Here is a 21,695-nt window from a genome sequence, read left to right on the forward strand (position 1 = left end):
ATTAAGAATGACTTCGTGCCAACTGGACCGATCACCACACTGGAGGGCGATGCGGCATGAGCCAGCCAGCTGCTGTGGCTTTGTTCTGCAACACGTGCATCTGATGACACTTTGGTTAAGCGCAGAGAAGAAAACAGCAGATTAGCAGAGTGTGAAGAGACAAAGTGGGCAGTGGCAAGTGCCTTTCAGAAGACTGGCAAAGGCCCACAGGCATGGGTCCAATCACCAGACATTCTTGGCATGCAGTTGTGCCAGCCACGATAACGGGAGAGGGAGTGAATTTTATTTTTAAAAAACATCCGAAACAATACCTGTGTAAACACATATGCAAGCATATTGATGTTAGGTGCAGTCCTCAGATTGTAGTAAATAGTGAGTGTTTACAGTGGCTTCTCATTGTACAAACGTTGCCAGGTGTATAGAACAAACATTATAAAAAGCAGTGATCTAACCCTCATATTTGAAATGGCCTAAGGGCCTGGGCATATAATATATGCATTTTCCTTGGCAAGGTCAACTTCTTTTGGCGTTTCCTTACTCAAATTACTTTGCTGTGTTGCTCACTCATCTGCGTATGCGCCCCTGAACCAGTGGTGAAAATTCCACATTCTTATGGTGGGGGCAAATCTCTCTGTACCATAACAGCTGTTGAATTTTGATGAAGCAGAACTCGATTTATATACCCCGAAAGAGATAATGTATCAAGTCGAAAAGCTGGCTGGAAATTAAACTCACACAACCTTCCAAATGTAAGCCAAGAACTCTGTAAATGAAACCGTAACAATCAAAAACTTTCACGAGCAGTGGCGGCTCCTGCAAAATCTCTCAGGGGGGGCAAATGTCTGGATGATTAATAAGGATAAGGTCCACCCATGCAATGAATACATTAACAGCTTAAGCATGTAAAGGCAACTTCACTTCTTTAATATTAATGAAAAATAAAGTGACTCTTACAATACATCTTGTTTGTTTATATACTCACTATTAAAACAAACCACTCAAATTTATTTTATTAAAGATTCCACTAGGTGGCGATAAATTATATTGTTGGATGAAACGTGCTTACATATGATGACGTTAGCACGTATGATGACGTAAGCATGTTAGTGCATGCCCTCCCGGAAGCCATAGAGAATGCATTGCAGCGCCCCCGTTCGAAAAAAAACATCTTTGAATGTAAGTCTATGGGGCCACTCGGGGCGATTCTCAGCCGTAGTGAAATCGCCCAAAAAGAGGCGGTACTCCACAGAACGTGACATGACGCTGATTGGACTATATCCAGAGGCTGACAGTGACGGTTAGCATGACTCTGTGGTTGAATGACATTGGTGGTGCGTCGCCCAATCGCCCTAATGAAGAAACCGCCCCTGTTCACGAGTAAAACGTTCTAGCAGCATCACTAAGCTGGCTGAAACTTAAGCTGCTTAAAATCCAGCATGTAGCTTGTCTGGAATTCGTAGTACAGTGAGTAAACAGTGGCTTGTTGCCCACATTGAATTCACCCACTTATCACCTTGGTTGTCCTCTTAAGGAGATAACTGATGCTCTAACAGTCAAAGTAGGGCACGTGGAGCAACACAAACTCAGGGGGTATATATAGGTACGTAAATTACCTCATCATTATCCGAGCCAACCATGATCTATCCACTCCTGGATGAAGACATGCACAATCTATTGGCATCTCTCAGTCTCGCAATGAAAAAATCCAACTAACTCCTGCAAGAACCAATTTCATCACTACAGCTTCTCTGGCACGTTCCCTCTCTTGGTTGGCATTCCTTATTAGTCTCGACTGCCAGCCATCATTTTTTATACGAAGCATCTTGCCCAAGCCCACTAATTCTTCTTAACAGTCAATATAATGCCTGTACCGTGCATATCTTATCTGGATACGTGTGCTGCGATTCCCATCCCGCAATGTCAATTAAAAAATGAATCTCTTGTAATAATTTTAACTTGCGACACGAGCTGGCGCCAAGCTCTGCAGTCCCCTATATATTAAGGTGGTATAGGCCAATTAATGAGTGTTAACATCCTTCTTTTGCACACTTTTCCATTTTCTCCCATTTTCTTTGTCAATGTCCATCTGTCTGATCCATGTTATAGGAGGTAATATACATTGTTTACAAATTTTCTTCTCATAATACGCAAACGGGATAACATTTAACACAATGCTCCCTCTTCAGAGCAGTCATGTATCTGTTTAACACGTAGGCTTTCGCGACCATTCAGTTCACCATGGAAATGGAGGTGAATAACACACTCCCGTTCCTGGATATTTTACTTGGGCATGGCCTAAATGGTAAAATAACACACAGCGTTTACAGAAAGCAAACGCACACTGATGCCTATCTGAATGCAGATTCGCATCATCACCCAGCTCAGAAATCCTCTCTTATCAAGACGCTCATACATCGGGCTAAAACAGTGTCAGATGGTGAAAGTCTAGTGAGAGAGATTAAACATGTTAAAGAAGCACTAAGACAGAATGGCTACAATAATGCTCAAATTAACAGAGCACTAAAAGCCAAATCACGATCGCAAAGCAACACTGCTGAAAGCGATCAGATTATTAAAACAATAAAAATACCATTTATCTCAGGAGTAACTGACAAATTAGCCCGTGTTTTGCAAAAGCAAAACATTACAGTAAGATTTGGTACAGTACACAAAATTCAACAACTAGTAACATGCACTAAAGACGAATTATCTAAATTATCAACAGAAGGTGTATATCGGATTAATTGTGTATGTGGCAGATGCTATATTGGACAATACAGGGCGTAACGTTAGTGTAAGACTAAAAGAACACCAGAGAAATATTAAACTATCACAAACACAACTGTCGGCAGTGGCAGAACATGCATGCCAACAGGGACACTCAATTGATTTTGACAACGTGGAAGTGTTGTGTAAAACTAGTTACTACTGGCAAAGACTAATTAGAGAATCGATTGAAATTGAGAGAAACAGAAATAACTTTAATGGCTCAGACAGCTACAGGCTTAGTGCGGCCTGGAAGCGTATTATTAAATAAGATACATTACAATTCCTTATAAGGGAAACAAACACTAACTGATTACTAATGTAGCATAATCACAATAAAACACATTCCAAATGATTACTAATCTACAACTCGCATCGTAACAACAGCCTGATTACTAATCTAGTATACAATTACAATCACTCCCCCCTTGAATCTTTGCACCTGATGAGTTAATGAGTTAATGATGACGTCACCCTGCTGCTGCTCTATATAAGAACGGGAGACACAGCAGAGCCTCACCATTCTGGCGAATTGCCCGATGATGCTGGATGCAATTACCAGCGAAACGTCGTACTCAAATTGTAAATGTTGTGGCTTCAACACACTGGTGGGCTAAAGCAGTGAACAATTTGTCTTTTGTCAACGTGACACATTTTTACTGATTGGCCGTGTCGGGTGGTGGAGGGTTACGACACATTTATAAATAACGCGATCTAAACCCAAAAACGTTGATTATGAAGTCATGTATCTGTTGTGAAGCTCACATCAAAACCATCTGCATGGGTTTTCCCCAATGTCAGGGCAGCAAGACTGCTGGAAGCAGGGAGTATAGCACACCGGCTATTGAACTGTCTGTGTGACCTTTGAATGTTATCAACTTGCATGTATGGGTTTTCTCTTAGCACTCCGATTTCTTCCCAAACAGAAAAGAATGCTCAAAAATAAATTTGACAAATATTTTAAGCAGGACCACCCCCCGCCAGAGAAAGTGCAAAGACTCTGGGTGAACACGTACAGTACTACAGTAATGTTATTAGTTTCCCTGGAAAGGTTTATCAATCAGCATAAATGAAATACATGTTTATTTACTTGTGCACTTATTATAATTACTAAAGCGCACAGAAGATCAGGCAACGGAAGTCTTTCGGAATATTTATTTAGGTTTTAGGCAATCGTCTGCGTCCCTGACATGCAACTGCATCTCATCATGCCGAGATCGTGACATTATTACCACTGTCAGAACTGCATCAGAGCCTGCGCACACTTTCATTTGTAAACCCACGACCGCACCGCCAATGAATGCGTACTGCACAGGATGAAGACAGCACGCCAGCCACGCGTCAAGTAAACACACCTAACGACCGGATGCGACCGATGCCGTGCCCCGCAGGCAAGGGAAGTGCGTCATGCCAGTTAGACAACCTCATCATAATCATCAGCCGTGGTCTCTCCACTGCTGGATTAAGGTCTCCCGTCAAGCCGCCAGCCACCACCTTACAATCCTGAGGTGTAATAATCCACCTAGCACCTGTATTAAAAACGAATTTCATCGCTTCATCTCCTTGGCGGACGTACTCTCGATGACAGCTGAAGTGACCGGGAATTGGCTGACGGTTTACTAACACTACTGAGAGCATAAGGATGTTGCTTATGGGGACATCTGTGAAAAAGAGATTTATAACTACGCAACTCATAATACAAATTAATTATTCTGACAATAAACAATGTTGATTTTACCAAAATGCCATGTTAATTTATTAACAGTAGTATTATAAATGTGCATTAATACATTTCCTAAACTATTAAAGATGTGATAAAAAAATGTTGTTTTTGTACCCCAAGCAACCTTAAAATAACTCTTAGGTGTCACTATAAATTGTGAAGCCACCAGTGTTTGTGCCAGACTTACATGATGTAAGCAAAGGCTCAATGACAGGTGACAGGACAGACCCAGATCATACGGGTTAACAAACGAGTGTCTATAGTGTGTGCTGGCAGGTGCAACCCCACTTCCAAAACTCTGCTCATTACTATGGGAATGAAACACATTCCTGCGGAGGGAGCTGGTAGGAACGTTGGGTTGCTCGGTCAATGGCCAGGGTCAACGGCGGCGTGGTGTATTCCGCAAATATGGCCGACTGTGAGGGCGGGCACAAGCCGGCATGAGTAGGTTAAACGTTGAGTTTTATAAGGGCAACACGGGGTGACCAGCCCCTCCCCACCCAGCCCCACGCTCCCCACCCAGCCCCTCCCCTCCCCACCCAGCCCCACTCTCCCCACCCAGCCCCTCCCTCCCCACCCAGCCCCACCCTCCCCTCCCTCCCCTCCCCACCCAGCCCCTCCCTCCCCACCCAGCCCCTCCCTGCACGACGGACGGACACAATAATCTCCTGTGGGCTGGTGTAACCAGGAGGTTCCTACCAGTATTATCTGCCTCATGTTATAGGGAAGGAGGGTGCCACCAGCTTGCCTTATACCGTAATTGACAATGTTCCTCTTGAAAGACAAAACTGTTTTGCGGCAACTCTCATCAGTAAATAAAATAGACGTAGCGTTACAATATTTTTACTGAGCCGATCAAAACTAAACATTTGACCAGGTGTTGTGGCAGAGCACTCCCCTTAAAATCAAAAGAACATAAATTCAAATCCTGGTAAGGGAGTAATAATTCAACTATCATTTCTCCAAAGTCAATAAGTTGAGTGCAGCTTCGTGCCGACTCAGGATCACCAACAAAGATGAGTAGTAAGGCACTGGCTATTTACATTGCAGGCCTTTAGACGTTACGTTCATCAGCATAAACTAAATATATAATTTGTATAATGTCTGTCATTTCCTGAATCTCCAAAATACACCGAACCTTAGCTTATTTTGAAAATTTCCAACTCACTACTTAATGCAAATCATGTAATGAAAATAAGACGAGTCCACACATAAAATTCCATCACATAGCTTTTGTTAAATTATTGGTGTGTAACAGTGAATGAATTCATAAATATTATAATAGAAAAGAAAGCCACTGTGATTTTCGAACTCAAATTAATCCAAAGGGGTGGATACTTAGAAAGCCAACCTGCTATCTCATCCAATGTGCTGGCCTTCATGTCGAGCATGACCGTGCCGCTCATGATGCAGCTGCGCAACTCAAAGAGGCTGTGCAGCGACAGGGTGGCCACGTAGGGCTTGCTCCAGCGCTCCCCACCATCCTCCACGTCTTCCTCAAACTTTAACCACCTTTAAAAGGAGGGTAGAGCGGAGCAAAATTGCAGCACATCACCAGCAACAATATATGTATGCATATTGAACTTCTTCCGCACCGTACGTAGCCAACCGTAGCAGACAAATCGGCAAGGAACCTGTAAACACCTGGTTTTATTTTTTACAAAATGTTTTCTCTGGCCCATTAGTCATGTTAGGCAATAAGGGAAGACACGCAGTGAGAGTGGTACCGGGCAGTCTCCCTCCATTCGCTCTCGTCTCCGTCGCGCATGCAGATCTCGTCCATCTCGGTGAAAAGGTCGTGAGGGATATGCTCCTCGTCATCATCCTCTGTCCCCAGGATGAACTGCACACGCTGCGACGGCGTATCTATACGGCGCCGCACAGGCACCAGCTCTCGTTAGCCCACTGTCCAGATGCTCACGCTCAAAACCAGTCAAAGCTAAAGGAGACTCCCTATCCAAAATAACATTAGGACAGTGCTCGTCTCCAATTGGGACCACCGCAATAGTGGTGGAAATTCCACATTCCTATATTAGCGGCCAGACAAATTAACAGAGGTCAATCACTGTTAAATTCCCACAAAGTAGTTCCAACTAATTTTGTCAACTCTGCAGGGATGATGGACTGAGTTAAACCCCAAACTGCGATTTTATCTAACGATCTTCCGATTGTGCCATCATGGGTCTCTACCAGCATCTCCCACCGGGGTACATTTATTCTGTTTGGACACAAATCCCACGCAACAGTGGGTATACATTCAACTTTGATGATATATTTGCATGCATATTATAAATAAATGCGTTTTTACCATACGAATATCTCCGTTTGTTTGTTTGTGTACAAGTTTAATATTTTACAAGGCGATACAGAATATTTTAACAAATATGATATCATTGGTACCAGATTGACAGCTTAGAGAATGTGCAACATGCAATTGTCGAGTTTCCCATAAAATAATGGATAATTATTAGGAGAAACATTTGATGTGCTATAAAATATAAAAAGGGTTCTTATCTGTTCTATGAACAATAGCTTCATTTTAGGAGTGTCCCTGAGTATCAAAATATTATCAAAATAAACGGACTGAATTTAACTGAATGACATATTTTCATGTTATTGTTAATTGAAGTAACTAGGTGGAAAAGATTACTCTGTCACATGAACTGAAAAATTACATCAAGCTAGCTAAAGCTTGTACATGTCCTGAAAATACCATTTAAAAACCCCAATGTTATATTTACTCAAAGCCAATAATATGAAAATAAAATCAATTGAAAGAAAACATGAAAGCCTATTATTAAGCTCTCTCCAAAGCATTTACTTATCTACACATTTTTTCCCCATTGCAGATTGCAACAAAGACTTTTTTTCTGCACACAACCAAAATGCAATAACTGACCTTCGGCTATATTTCACAAACCATCGACGCAATTACACGATACCCTTAGGTGAGCAAATGCCCTTTCTCTGCTGCAGAACACCTTAAGGTCCTCACTACATTCATCTCACGGCCTGTGGCTCTCATTCCTGTCTCTCCTGGTGACAGCTCCACCGAACGGAGCACAGCTGCCCATGTGTCGCCCACACAAGGAGCCGCCGAGTGGCCTAGACCAGCGGCTGCACAACAGGGCTCGAAATAATTCACACTCTCCATCATAATGGACACCGCTAACACGTTTTTTAGGTTCTCAGTCCATGGACACCTTGGCGTATAGAAAATAGGTAGCGGACCATTGGCGCCTATGTAGCACGCAGCTATTTTGACCTTGAAATGTTTTGATAACAAAAACTCATTGCATAAGCCAAAATAATATTTACAACCTAGTATAGCGGCCAGCTCTGTGAAACATACCCGTCGTGTGATATTGTAACCCCATGCCACCACGTGGCCTACTGTACTTTAAACGAGCAGTACCATTCAGTGTGGATCAATGTAATTTTGCAAACTATCTTTGTTTTTGGTGGTTTTACATAGGCAGTGAGATTATCCGTGTAAATAAAATGAAAAGTTTATTTTTAAGCTTCTATATAATAAAGGCAAATACAGAAATGACATTCATACATAGAGTATATCCCAAACAGCCAAACCTAATAATATCCTGGAGGATATAGAAATTGTTATATTGGCAATTAGCAGCAGTTTGGATGAATAAAATGTTATTAATGAAATACAATAGCGAAAATAATCATGGGAGATAGTAACCATCACAATAGAGTAAAATACACAAGACAGACATAAATAATCAGAAAAAAATAAAAAATACATCACTCCAAATGCGGTTGCAGTTTTGTTTCCACTGAGGCTTGACAAGTTGCGGTGATGTATATCAATTACACACAGCCACAACCTGAAATTATTTGAACATCTGCTCAAGGGTAGTTAAATAATTTGAATGTGAATAAATCTTCAAAGTTATTTCTGTTCATATCACATCAATACAAACATAAGCTTTACTTCAAATAGTGGTCTTTCATGTTCCTTAAAATTGGCACGAGCCTCATTTAATGACATTTGGGTTCTGCATTGATAAGATAACATGCCAAAGTGGTAGAGGGCCCATTCATAGCCAAAATTGTCATGAATAAGAGAGACGCACGAGCTATAAGAATGCGAGTCAAGGAGACGCGAGTCAAAGAGTTATAAGGATGTTCCTGCACCATAAGCAGATGACTCGGCGTCATCCTGGCTCGCCTCCCGCTCGCGTTCCCGTCGCCGGTGATGGTGCCGGTGGCCCCGATGTCGGTGACGCCGGTGACTGCGTCTGCCCGAGGGCACGTGCAGGCCGATATACACAGTCCGGTGAGCTGCTCGCACACAAACAGCATACGCGGCACACGCAGCGAATGAAACAGCACACCACAATGCAATGTGTGCTCAACCCATCACGCAAAGCATACGACGTGCATGATACTCATCACGATTAGCACACAACACAATGTGTACTGAAAAAAAACAAAGACAAAGATCCCCCATGTAGCCTTAACAAACTGGCGGGGCAAGTGCTGTTCGCGAACACCTATGAAAGCCAGCACGGCACACAAGGGGGTGGGTGGCCAGCACCACACCCAGCCGCCTTTGTCTCCCTAGTGGCGATGTTTACACACCTCACCAGGTAGTCATTTGAGGCTGAATAGACCTAGGGGAGGCCCAAGACCAGTTCAGATAATCGTCACTGGTGTTGGCCGTGAATGGGAATCGAATACGGGTCACCAGGTTTGTAGCGCAGCGTGCTAACCGCTACACTACCGCTCCCCACACATATAACAAGCATACATGAGCACACATAGACCAAGATTTACCATGAAGCCTTATAGGCTGTTGGGGCACCTATTTATGATTATTTGGATTCTTGTCCACACTGGAAATCCTCACCGAGTCTCAGGACAATATTTCTGCATTGGGATATTTCGCAAACACTAGTTCAATTGTATGAGTTTTTTTTTAGCTATGTGTACTGCCCACACAACATATCACACATAGCACACAACACAATGAAAACTGCACACAACACATCACACAGCACAATGTGTACTGGATGATGCCCATCATGCAGCGCACACAGCACACCATGCACAGTACCACATATGGCATAGCAGAGGTCATCACGTCTGCTCTGCAAGACACATCTTGTTCTTAATGCTTCAATTAATACTAGGTTTAATTAATACTGGTTTTGAGCGTTAAAAGTGGTCCAGCTGCATATGTTACAATTTAAACTACAGCATTCATGAATGTGAAACTTGTGTCTCAACCATCCTCCAAGACTAACTAGAATTACATACATCTGACTTCTGGGGGAACCAAATATACTGCTACACTTGCTTTGCGAAAAACAAAGCTCACAATGTTGCCATATGCAGTAACGGACCGGCAAAGGTGGAACCATTACTGCTCAAATGAGAAATTAATTTCACATGGGAATGAAAACATTTAAAGGCATTTTCTTTCTGCCAAGTCGTTCGCAATGTTTAATATTGGCTTAAGGTCTATGCTCTCTGGATGGCGGGCGCTGCGTTATTTTTATGCTCTCATGCAGGAATTGGATATACTTCGTGTCGAACTGTCGAACATAAACAACAGGGCTACGTACTTAAAGTGCCAGTTGTGAAAGGGCTGGGAGATACCGTATAATTCAAGAGGCTGTACTGGAGTACCCCCATAGAATAAATAGCTCACTGGCATCGTTCATCAAGCTCGGATATCAGCACTGGTCAGGACAATTTATCAGATTTATTTTTAGCAAGTACTTAATGATGTTGACATTAACAGCCAATGTCTTACATAACTGTGAATATATTATAAATTTCACATTTAGTTTATACCTCAATTGCATTGTTAACTTTCTGAATGTAGCAAACTGTATACCGGGCAATCAACTATAACTCCACATCAATTCCTAAATTAAAATATTCTTAAGCTTACGACACAAGCATCGAACAGCAGGTAACAAGATCGACCTCGTCAAGGTGGCCATGAAAAAAATGGAGATGTTAAAACGGGCAAACAGGGTACTTCATTGTGTATGTCAGAACTGCGTAAGTCTTATTGGTAGATGTTGTACGTCATTGGTTTACAAAAACCCTGCACCCACCAAAAGTTCTACACACATTGCAATGGCAAAAACGAATTCATAATTTTACCTTTTCGCACCCCCCCAATTATGTTAAAATTATTACTGGCAACATATTCAGAACTCTGCTGCTAGCAATGTAAAGTCTCCCAAAGCACAGCTCTGAAAGATGACATTACAGAACTACTTCTGAAGTCACTTGTATAGTGTAAGTCAGCCGCATACATATGTACAATCAATAGTTGGAACACAGCATAAAAGGTGTTGAAGACTGCTTCATTTCCATGGCAAGGTGCCTTGAAATGACCCTTCGATTAGAGATATGGTAGAAACGCAATGTACTCTCTATCATACTACTGCATGGATATAATTCTCTATTTTTAGTGGTTGTATTATGAGCCACACTCATCAGGACTGCCACTTTGTCACAACTGTCATATATGCTATATGCATGTTTTTTTATATCACGTTATTTAAACTAAACAATGTTTTATTTTACCAGGTAAGGCCCACTGAGCAATATAGCTCTTTTTCAGAAGCAACTTGTTCACAAATGATAGCTCAATGAAGTGGCTTATAATGTGGAAATTTTTATAGTAGCCAAATACTCGAAAATCGATCATGGGGAGAAAATGCAAACTCCTAATATACAGGCGTCGGGGTCAGGATTGAACCCATGACCTGTATACCAGGCAAGGAGGAAGTTAACGTCTTGCCACCGTGGCGCCCCTATAAAAGGTTATAAAAGATATAACCTATTATACGATGAATTTGACATCAATATAATTATACTGTCCTTTTTGTTTCTAGAAAAGCTACATTTGGGTCTTAAAAGCCTTTGCAATGCCCCACATAACGTTTCACCAGTCCATTATGGAATAATGTGCATAAGAGCATACAGTGGAGTGATGAAATAAAAAAGGGATATTATTTTACACACCACACAGATACGCAACTTGCCTGATGTACTGCCACTTATATCTCTTCCAAAGTCCAGGGGTACTCATGTTTAAACATAATGAGCGAGAAAGGGAGTGGGTGTTTTTATGTTGGCCTGGTGGATCGATTTGTTTTTCCACTGCCATCGTGCCACACACGCAGTGGGCTCTCACCATCCAGGTCTTCCTTCTCAAAGTTGGTCGTGTGGACGGTGCTGGTCTTTCCGCGATCCACCACCGCCTCCTCATCGTGCCTCTACACAAATACGAGCCACGACATCAGGACACAATGCATAACAGTCCTTAGCACAATTCTCGCTTGCTGAACACGTGCCCACAAAAAAACAATCACTTTAATTCACCTTCCAGAACTCATTCACTCAATTTCACAAAGGCCTGGGGACCCCACAATCAGTTCAATCGATCAGCAAGTGTTGGATTTGTGCAGAGGTGCACAGTCTTAAGAGACAATTAAGCTAAACCCCCCCTCAAAAAATCAGCAGTCAGAACACCTTCATTGGAGAGGAGCCTCATCAACCTTAAATTAAATATTAAAAAATACTTTTTTTTAAAACACACTTTAATGAAATGTACTGTCCGAGCTGCCCCTCTCCCTGCCCCCATTGCCCCTCCCCCTCCTTCCACATCCCCCGCCCCTCGGCGTGGCTCCCCGAGGCTTGCCGTGACGTAAGGGACCGTGGTGATTTACGGCAACGCGAGTTGAGTGTCGTCAATTAGAGCCGTAAACGTGGACAATTAGAGCCGTAAAAAATATTGTTTAAAATATTTATTTTAATTTTCAATGATAGAATATAGCATTGTCATCAGTATGACACACCTATACCAAGTTTGCAGTCGATACGACATTGGGAATACGGTCGAAATTGAGTTACAAGATTTTTGGATACGACAACACATACAGTAAGTTAAATAAAAGCGTGTAAAAAGTTTAAAAATATGTTTTGGATTTTTTATGATAGAATATCGTGTTGTCATCAGTATGACATACCTATCCCACGTTTACAGTCGATATCACATTGGGAAGTGTGAGGAAATTGAGTTACAATATTTATTTTTTGAGGATACAACAGACGGAGTGAGTTAAATAAAAGCGTGTAATAAAAATAAAAACAGACACTCTTCTTGAGAACTGTATAGGGAGACAAATGGGGGGGGGGAGCTTTTAAGAACTAAATTTAACAAACCACAGAGATGTGCATTGTATGACCATCTGCTTTGAACAGCACCACTCCACGTGGCCCCAGAAGCCCCTAAGCTTTAACACGAGAGACAATACATCATTCCATTCTTCAAGCGCTTTCTAAGCCACTGCCTTTAATAGCTGGGCCACAGTGTATTGGGTTCGGGCAACGTCGTGACGGGCTCTGGGACGGCTGGTGGTGGTCGCAAATAGTTCAAGTTAATTTATTAGGTATAGCCCTGTGAGCCATTCGGCTCTTGAATCGGGTGCAACCGCAACAAACAAAAAACTAAATCATGAACAAGAAAACATCTTAAAGTGAATATGTGACTAAGTGCAAACAGACAGCAAAATATTGCAGAAAAAACACCGTACACCAACGCTGTGCAAAAATCCCAGTGGGATGCAAGTCAAACAACAACCACAAGACAACTTCGATTAAGGCCATCAGTCTTACTCCGTACTACAACAAACAAACATGGCCAAACTAAAAAACGTTTAGAATTCACCAAAATAAAGCCATGAAATTAATGAAACAGTGATCATAGGAACTGTGACGGAATTTTCACAACAAATGACATAAACAACATGTACTACCAAAACCCTGCAGCCATAGCTGGCTGCACGAGTCACTCCACAACAGCAGGAGCATCAATCGGAGTATTATAATTTTTCAATAAGAGGGCTTCTACGACTCTCCGATGCGTTTCCGCACGATGTTCGACGTTTCGCGATGTGATAATTGGTTTTTTACCCTTCTATCTGGCAACAAAACTGACACCTTTTTTACAAGGAGTCATGTTTACATAGACCACAATACCTGCAGTTATAATGCAAACAAAAAACATAACTGATAACGTGCGCTGTCCTTGAAGTTGATTGGTCCACACCCGAGACAGCTTTCCTTAGAGCCTAGTCTCACATGGGTTGGACCAGATGATGCCAAAAGGCGCACAACTCAAAGACAATGCACCATCAGAGTATGAGAGCTCGGGGTAAGCATTTACACCATTGGAACCTCATTTGCCAGTAAAAATATGATGTTGCCAGATAGAAGGGTAAAAATAACAATTCTCATATTTTTACTGGCAAATGAGGTTCCAATGGTGTTTCGCGATGTGTTGGGAGCACGCAGATGACTAATAGTTCCTGAAGAAAATCCCAGGACGTGGTGCAAAATGTCAGACATTATGCCATGTGTGACCTGAAACATGTTTGAAGGCTACGCAGCACACCCGCAAAAACCTAGGCAGTAAGACGAGCTTCCCTGCTACTTCCAGCTCAGTGTGCTTGATTGCCGGGCAGCAGCTGCCGCATTTCAATTGAAATAGTTTTCAGTGGCATCACAGCTTAAATGATTAACATGTTATTGTCGAGCTGTAAGAATGGTAGCATCTGAAATGTTTATATTTTATTTTTAGCAAGAATAAAAATGGAAGGAAATACAATGCCATTAAACAATGTCAAAATGAAAACAAATGTTTCGATCAGCAAAGTAATGGGAAATTATATTCAATGGAGATACCAGTTTTTTATAATTAAACTATTACAGTAAAACAAGCACAATTTGACGCTTGCAACGTAGGCTTAAGAATCAATGTTATTTGGTGGAATGACAATGACGGAGCCAGGATTTCCAGGTTGGGGGGGCAACCCCTCCAGCAATGAAAAATGATAGAGGAGTTGTTAGTAAGTAACAGAGGTGTGGACTCGAGTCATGTGACTTGGACTCGAGTCAGACTCGAGTCATGAATTTGATGACTTGCGACTCGACTTGGACTTGCATAACAATGACTTTGTCCCACCTATGAGATGTGGACTCGAGTCATGTGACTTGGACTCGAGTCAGACTCGAGTCATGAATTTGATGACTTGCGACTCGACTTGGACTTGCATAACAATGACTTTGTCCCACCTATGGTAAGTAAGGACTTGTCCCTTGCTTTTTATTCGACGCGTGTGCGGCGATGGCGCAGCCATCGATCGAGGGTCGAATTCTAACCGTGTGTGATTAGCATCGCGCTCGCTGAAGATATGCCTTCAGGGAAGTCGTGGACTGTGTACGCAACTGCGCACAATTATGTGAGTCACTTATAACTGCTTTGCCGTTACTTATTGCCAATTATGGACTCAGACTATTGTCCTATCATCTCAGAGTCCCTGGCACGTAATAATATGCTACACAGTGGCAGTGGGGGTCGCAAAATGCCGATTTATTACTAATAAACCCCAAAGATCCGATCAAAATTAGGGATTTCGATCGGATCATTGGGGAGACACGTGCCACCCCCCCACTGGCTCTGCCATTGATGATGCGTCGTTACACCACGAGGGATTGGGAGACACGAGTGTAGCATTTGTGCAGGTGGTACGATTCACAAGAGACTACATTCCAGTTCAAGATAAAGTCACACGTAGAGGAAACGACAATCCTAGCAGAGGCATGGAGCCAACAATTTATATGGAGAGTATATTGAGTATATTGATTATATTGATGTAGTTTAAATTTTAGTTTTTTTATCGGTTCACTATATGGTATTCATTATATAGTGTAGTGTATACCCAGTTACTTAATGTGAATAGCTCAGCTTATTGGAAAGTATATTGAGTACATTGATTAAATTGATGTAGTTTATATTTTTTTTTTCACATTGGTGTATTGTATAGTAGTAGTGGTAATTGCAGTTCTTTAGCTTGAATATGCTAAATTCCTCTGTTGATATGTAAACTCCTTTGTCAAGGCGCTCTGCTCCTCCCATCCAGCTGAAAAATGCGTTGCCAAGCTTAGCAGTGTTCATTGGGACACTGTCTTTCCGACAGATGTTTTTTCACCTGAGGACGGCTGCCTGTGTTGTGGCCGAAACGTCGTGATAATTTTATTATGTTAAATTTTTATTATTTTATTATTTCCCTTCTACGTGACTTTACCGAAAGAACCAAGAATATGAATCCCTGCAGTCACGAAAGCTTTAAATCGAAATTTTACTCTTTCTCTGTCATCACATTCACATACAAAGAGAGTTTTGTACTTTTACACATCAACTCACAAGCGCTTAAACAATAGCCACCAAGCCACAATGCTTTTTTCAGATTGAACAATGTTTACACCTCCATTGTGCATATTGTAAGCATGAAATATGTGTGTGGACGTCCATTTGGTGCATGCACCTCCTGGAAAAAAAACATGGAAGCATGTGAAATGTACGCAGTGGTATAGCAGTCGGTTTGGGCCCTTGTGCAAGGGATGAATGGGGCCCCCTGTCCAACTTACCCCTCATTATAGTCCGGTGTCTTGGTCCCTCCGGCCTAAGAACCTTGATGCAGTTGCATCGCTAGCGCACTCGACAAGTAGCGCCACCGACTCGAATGGCGTGCGAGTTGCACTACATCACAATTACTGACGCATCTTTGGTTTCCCAGCCACGTGGCAAATGAATGCGCCAATTAAAAATTTAAACACAAATGTACAACTGTGGTGTGGCGTACGTCACACCGCACCTTCATTCAAGGTGAATTCCCATTATACCACGGGCACTCAAGCAGTAAGGCGAGCTCCTGGCCATTACAGGGAGCGTAGGACATATTAAACCGGCGGATGGAACGCCAACAGCAAGGTGACAAGGGTTTGCGTAATTGCCTACCCAACAGCATCTTTACAGTTTTATTTATGTTCACATTTAAGGCCCATCAAGTCGAGAAATGTATGAGTTAGCTGTCTTTTAATGCCTGTTTTTGTGTGCGCAGTCTGTGAGAATGTTGCTTCTGTGTTTTCCATGTATACATAATATAACATAAAAGAAACCTAAGTATCACTTTTCTCATGTTAATTAAACGAGATTGCACGTACATGGATTATGCCATACTCGTTGATTATTTTGTGACGTATAAAATGAAAAAAATAATAATAATTTATTTAATTTTAAAGCTACGTGACTTTACCGAAAGAACCAAAGAGTATGGATCCATCTTCTTGGTTATTTCGGTAAAGTCACGTAGAAGGAAAATAATAAAATAATAAAAATAAAACATAATAAAATAACATATTTTAGGAAAATAATAAAATAATAAAAATTCTACATAATAAAATAAGATATTTAATGTTTTATTTTTATTATTTTATTATTTTCCTTCTACGTGACTTTACCGAAAGCACCAAGAAGAAGTATGGATCTCTGCAGTCACGAAAACTTCAAATCTAGAATGTATAATGTCCCTTCACCAACCTGCACTGACAATGAAGTATTTTCAATCAACTGCCCATGACTGCCATGGTGTTGGGAGACCTTCATCCAACAGTGGATGAACACCGGACTAGTTTTTGCAAGTGTAATGAAAGTAAATGCGTTTAGATACCAGCAACAATGACTACTAAAATATCATCTAATTAAATACACATTATGGGTATTTGATATATTTATGCCAGAAATTGCCTTTAAAAAACATGTACTATCACTTTTTTTTGTAACCAGGGAACACCTGACCAACAATAACATCCAGTGGCCAACACGTACACGTGCGTAGACTTCTCTGCACTTTCACAGAGCTTATGATGCCACAAATCATCACGTACATCATTAACCACTGTAACCCCTTCAGAGCATTCCTTTATCAAATACCCTTGCTAAGCACGCACAAGATCTCGAGATGATGTTCTCACAATTCTGTAACATTTCCCTGTGTTATTTCAGACAGATCGTGGCTTCCCGACCTTACATATTATTATTATTATATTTTGGTTTTCATATATATTTCAGGCATCATGCAATTTTTAGTATATACACAATTCCATCGAATAAGTGCAATTCAGCTTCTGTTCAAACATTGTCCTTGTGATGTTGGGAATGGCGTCCGTCTGATAAAGCCAAACTTCAAACGGCTGAAAGCACCTGTGTAATTATCTGGATACTAGCCTTTTTCCCGTCCTTGGACGGGTGCAGTAAATCTGAAACTTGAAAGCGAAAAGCAGACCGCGACGTGATATTCATTGCATCAATTTGTGTGCCATTTGTAAGGGCGCGTTGACACAGACCTATTTCATTTTAAGGTTATAATCCCTTGTTCATCATGACGTCCTTTTTACTTTGAGGTCTCAACAGCGTTACGGAGATCATGTGACGTGAGGGTTCTGCCTTTGTAGTGAGGGTTGTGAGTTGACGCCGAGGAAGGGAGAGGAGGCGCCTCGCCCCCCCATGTGGAGTGACGTCAGCCGCTAATGATTATGAATGGGGGGGGGGGGTGTCCATTTGGAGGACGTTACCTGCTCATGATTATTAATGAGGGGGGCTGGTCGACATGGAGTGGCGTCACGAGCGTTGCACACATACATTCTTGGCTCATTATAGTAGGCAATAATAATGGGGGGAAGGGGGGGGGTCCACTTGGATAACGTCACCTGCTCATGATTATTAATGAGGGGTGGGGGGGTGTCCACTTGAAGGACGTCACCTGCTCATGAATATTAATGAGGGGGCTGGCCGATGTGGAGTCACGTCACGAGCGTTAAGGACAGACATTTCTGGGTGATTATCGTAGGTATTCCCAGTCCCTCCAGAAAAACGCGGAGTTTTTTGGTGATTGTTGCGGGCAAAAATCGTTGATTATGCGGCACGTTTTCTTAAAAAATGCGATGGAATATGCGGGATATTTATGCAATTTTATGCGATTAAATTGCGGGAACTTGCAAAAATTGCGGGAACTTGCAAAAATTGCGGGAACTTGCAAAAACTGCGGTTTGATGAAAAAGAGAAAAAAAATGATTCCCCCAACACCCTATTCACTAGGCTACTACTTTAATGTAAAGAGTCATTTCTTATTACTTCCTATGATAAGCAAGCATACTACATCACAGAAAGTGCTGGGAATATTTAAGTTCTCATCTTGTTTTATTTCAGACCTTAACAAACAGATGGCTCAAAGTTACAAAACATTGAGTCGAACAAGTTCTGTAGCTTTACAAAATGAATATGCTACAACTTCTGTAAAAATGAATAAATAAAATATTAAAAAATAAAATGTGTGCTTCCTGTTTTACAGAGGTAGCTATGCAAAATAATTTGCCCCCACTGTCATGTAGCACACTGGGGAACTGCTTTGCGCGGTCTTTTGCGCTTACGTTTGTTGGCAAATGAGAAAGATTTGCGGGCTTCATCATGGTTTCATTGGCATCGCGGGGTTTGCAGCTTTTCAATGATGTCGCGTAATGAGTGACGTCACTTCATAACGTTCCCATGGCAACAGGGGAAATGGCTGCGCTTGTGTGAAGTAAACGCAACATTTTTCAACTTTCTGCTAAGATATATGTGACTTTTTGCAACGAAAATGCGGGGATTATGAAATCATGCAAGCCCGCATATTTTGCGCGCGGAAATCTGCAATTTATGCGGCGAAAGTGCGGCGTATTTGAAAAAACGCGCCCCCCGCATAAATATGCGGACTTTGGATGATTTTGCGTGAAATCTTGCGATCGCATAATCGCGTTTTTCTGGAGGGACTGTATTCCATGTGCCTCTGTCTCATGAACTAAACGACCGTTTTCATATGGGCCAGGTGGAATGCCAGATGACACTTATCGCACATGGTAGCTTAAGGGTATGTACAGCTTGCTGGTTTTTAAATAGATGAAAGATTAGGAAATGCACTACTTAAATGGGCCTTGTTAAGTGCCATTAAATCACGCTGAATAATGTGCCGGACAATGCAGTCATGGCTAATCCGCATTTGCTCTCAATCTAACTCCCCAAAATTAACAATCAGACCACCAGCTCCCCTCTACGCGACCTGCGATTTCTCATACCTCCCGCCAACCACCCCCCTCTTCCCGGGAAAGTATCAGGGAGGTGTGAGAATTCACATCGTTATTTGAGCCGAGTCGTGACTTTAGTGCGCAAGCAATGCCACATCCTACCGAAAGGATTAAAATAAATTTGGGGCGAATAGCAAACTTCAGAGATGAATCAAACAATTATTAATTATGTTAATTATTTCATCTGCATTTGGTTGTGTTCAAGTGCATTTGTTTCTCCATTTGGGTGCCTGCATGTACATTTTCCCAGAATACTTTTTCAAAAGGGTGTTTAATACCTTTGTCTCTGCCACGTGAAAACTCTAATTAGATGTTCTCTTCTATAATTATATGCCCATCCTCTAATCTTGGCAGCTATTTCAAAAGCTGGATTTTTTTCACAGAATTGGTCTATTTCCTTATTTTTCCGACCTGTTGTTGCAGTATATATTTGACGAATCTTTCGTTTGTCTTGGTTCAATAACCTTAATCTTAGGTTGGGGGACTGCCCGAAATATTCACAGAACAAAATTTCCACTCCACCACAAATACTGCGAGCTCTTCCTCTATGATTGTGAGTAATGTCTCTGTCTGCAGAGAATTTAACACAGGCAGGGCTCACACGATGCTCTGATGTAAGTTACAATTAAACATCAAAGAGAGGACAAAGCTAATTGCAAGCAAGAACAAGACAATTAACATCAAACACATCGTTTAGGAGGTAGGGTAATTAAAACTAGTTTAAAATAGTTTAAACGGTACAAGATGATATAATGAAATAACCCACATGGTAATGGACAGTGCACTGGAAGTAAACAAAAACACAAACAGAAGGCGAGTCATCAGAAATGCACACAAAGCTTTTTACTGCTAGATCCGACCATGTCCGTCCAGTGCTCGCCGAGCTGCATTGGCTTCCAGTTGCCGAACAAAAACATAAAGTTGCACTCATTACACACACAAAGTGCTTGCCACAAATGAACCACAATACCTTGGCTAATCTTGTCAAGGAGCATAAACCAGCATGCAAATTCCGGTCACCCTCGCAGTAGCTTTTGGCTAGCCATTGAACAAAGACTGTTACCGCATCGCTCACTTTCATATGTGCTTCTTCACCGGTTTGGAACGCTCTTTCTTCCTAGATTAGGAAGCCACCGGAGCTATGCACTGTTATACTGGTAGGAACCTCCTGGTTACACCAGCCCACAGGGGATTATTGTGTCCGTCGTGCATACAAAAATGGGAGGGGTGGGGCTGGGTGGAGAGGGGAGGGTGGGGAGGGGCTGGGTGGGGAGGAGCTGGGTGGGGAGGGTGGGGCTGGGGGTAGGAGGGTGGGGAGGAGCTGGTCACCCCGTGGTGCCCTTATAAAACTCAACGTTTAACCTACTCGCGCCGGCTTGTGCCCGCCCTCACAGTCGGGCATATTTGCGGAATACACCACGCCGCCGTTGACCCTGGCCATTGACCGAGCAACCCAACGTTCCTACCAGCTCCCTCCGCAGGAATCTGTTATATCGATTGAAAACTCATTTCCTTAGAACTGCTTTTTGTGTTTAGTTTATCCTTCCATGCACCTCCGATTAGCACGGTTGGCTACGTACAGTGCGAATAAAGTTCAACATACATATATACAGAGCATGTAGAAGATAAGGAGAGCTCTTGACTTAAAGCTTTCGTGACTGAAGGAATTCATATTCTTTGGGTCTTTCGGTAAAGCCACGTAAATATAAAAATAATAAAAATATCACGACGTTTAGATCGCAACACTAGCAATCGCCATCAGGTGACATTGAAGCGACTGAAGAGGCTGTCATGTTATCTACATGTTCCCAATCAAATGTATACATTTTTGTTCTGTCAATGTTAAGTGTGATTGCAAGAGAGTCTTGTCTAAATTTTCTAGTTCAAATCGGAGCAATCTTATTCTCTCTGAGATCAGGGCTAGGCCGGCTCTGAACAACATCCGTTTAGCATGAGGAGAAGTGACAGCAGATGTCAGTTAAATCTTCTCTACGGGGAGGGTTTCCATACAACTATTAGATCTTTTAACAGACTTCGAGACAGAAAGGCTCATCTGATCGAGTCGCTGACTTTTATGAAGAAATGCCGCGACACTTCTCCTCATGTTGTTCAGGGCCGCCCTAGCCCTGATCTCAGAGAGAATAAGATTGCTCCGATTTGAACTAGAAAATGTATACAAGGCTCTCTTGCAATC

The 21,695-nt window shown here is 42.0% G+C and overlaps 1 protein-coding gene across 4 annotated transcripts in view; it reads right to left on the reverse strand.

Annotated features, from left to right (window-relative positions):
- The window catches only part of LOC144741414 (electroneutral sodium bicarbonate exchanger 1-like), a 67,191-nt gene that overhangs the window by 31,602 nt on the left and 13,894 nt on the right, over positions 1–21,695 (reverse strand). For all 4 annotated transcript variants that reach the window (XM_078624176.1, XM_078623980.1, XM_078624046.1 and 1 more), the window contains 4 exons: positions 11,673–11,754; positions 8,648–8,794; positions 6,217–6,355; positions 5,841–6,001 (listed from right to left, as the gene is read on the reverse strand). In XM_078624176.1, the coding sequence (XP_078480302.1) occupies positions 5,841–6,001; positions 6,217–6,355; positions 8,648–8,794; positions 11,673–11,754 (529 nt within the window). The remainder of the gene's footprint in view (positions 1–5,840; positions 6,002–6,216; positions 6,356–8,647; positions 8,795–11,672; positions 11,755–21,695) is intronic.

Source organism: Lampetra planeri, chromosome 1, assembly GCF_965212315.1.
Source record: "Lampetra planeri chromosome 1, kcLamPlan1.2.h2, whole genome shotgun sequence".
NCBI classification, from domain to species: domain Eukaryota; kingdom Metazoa; phylum Chordata; class Hyperoartia; order Petromyzontiformes; family Petromyzontidae; genus Lampetra; species Lampetra planeri.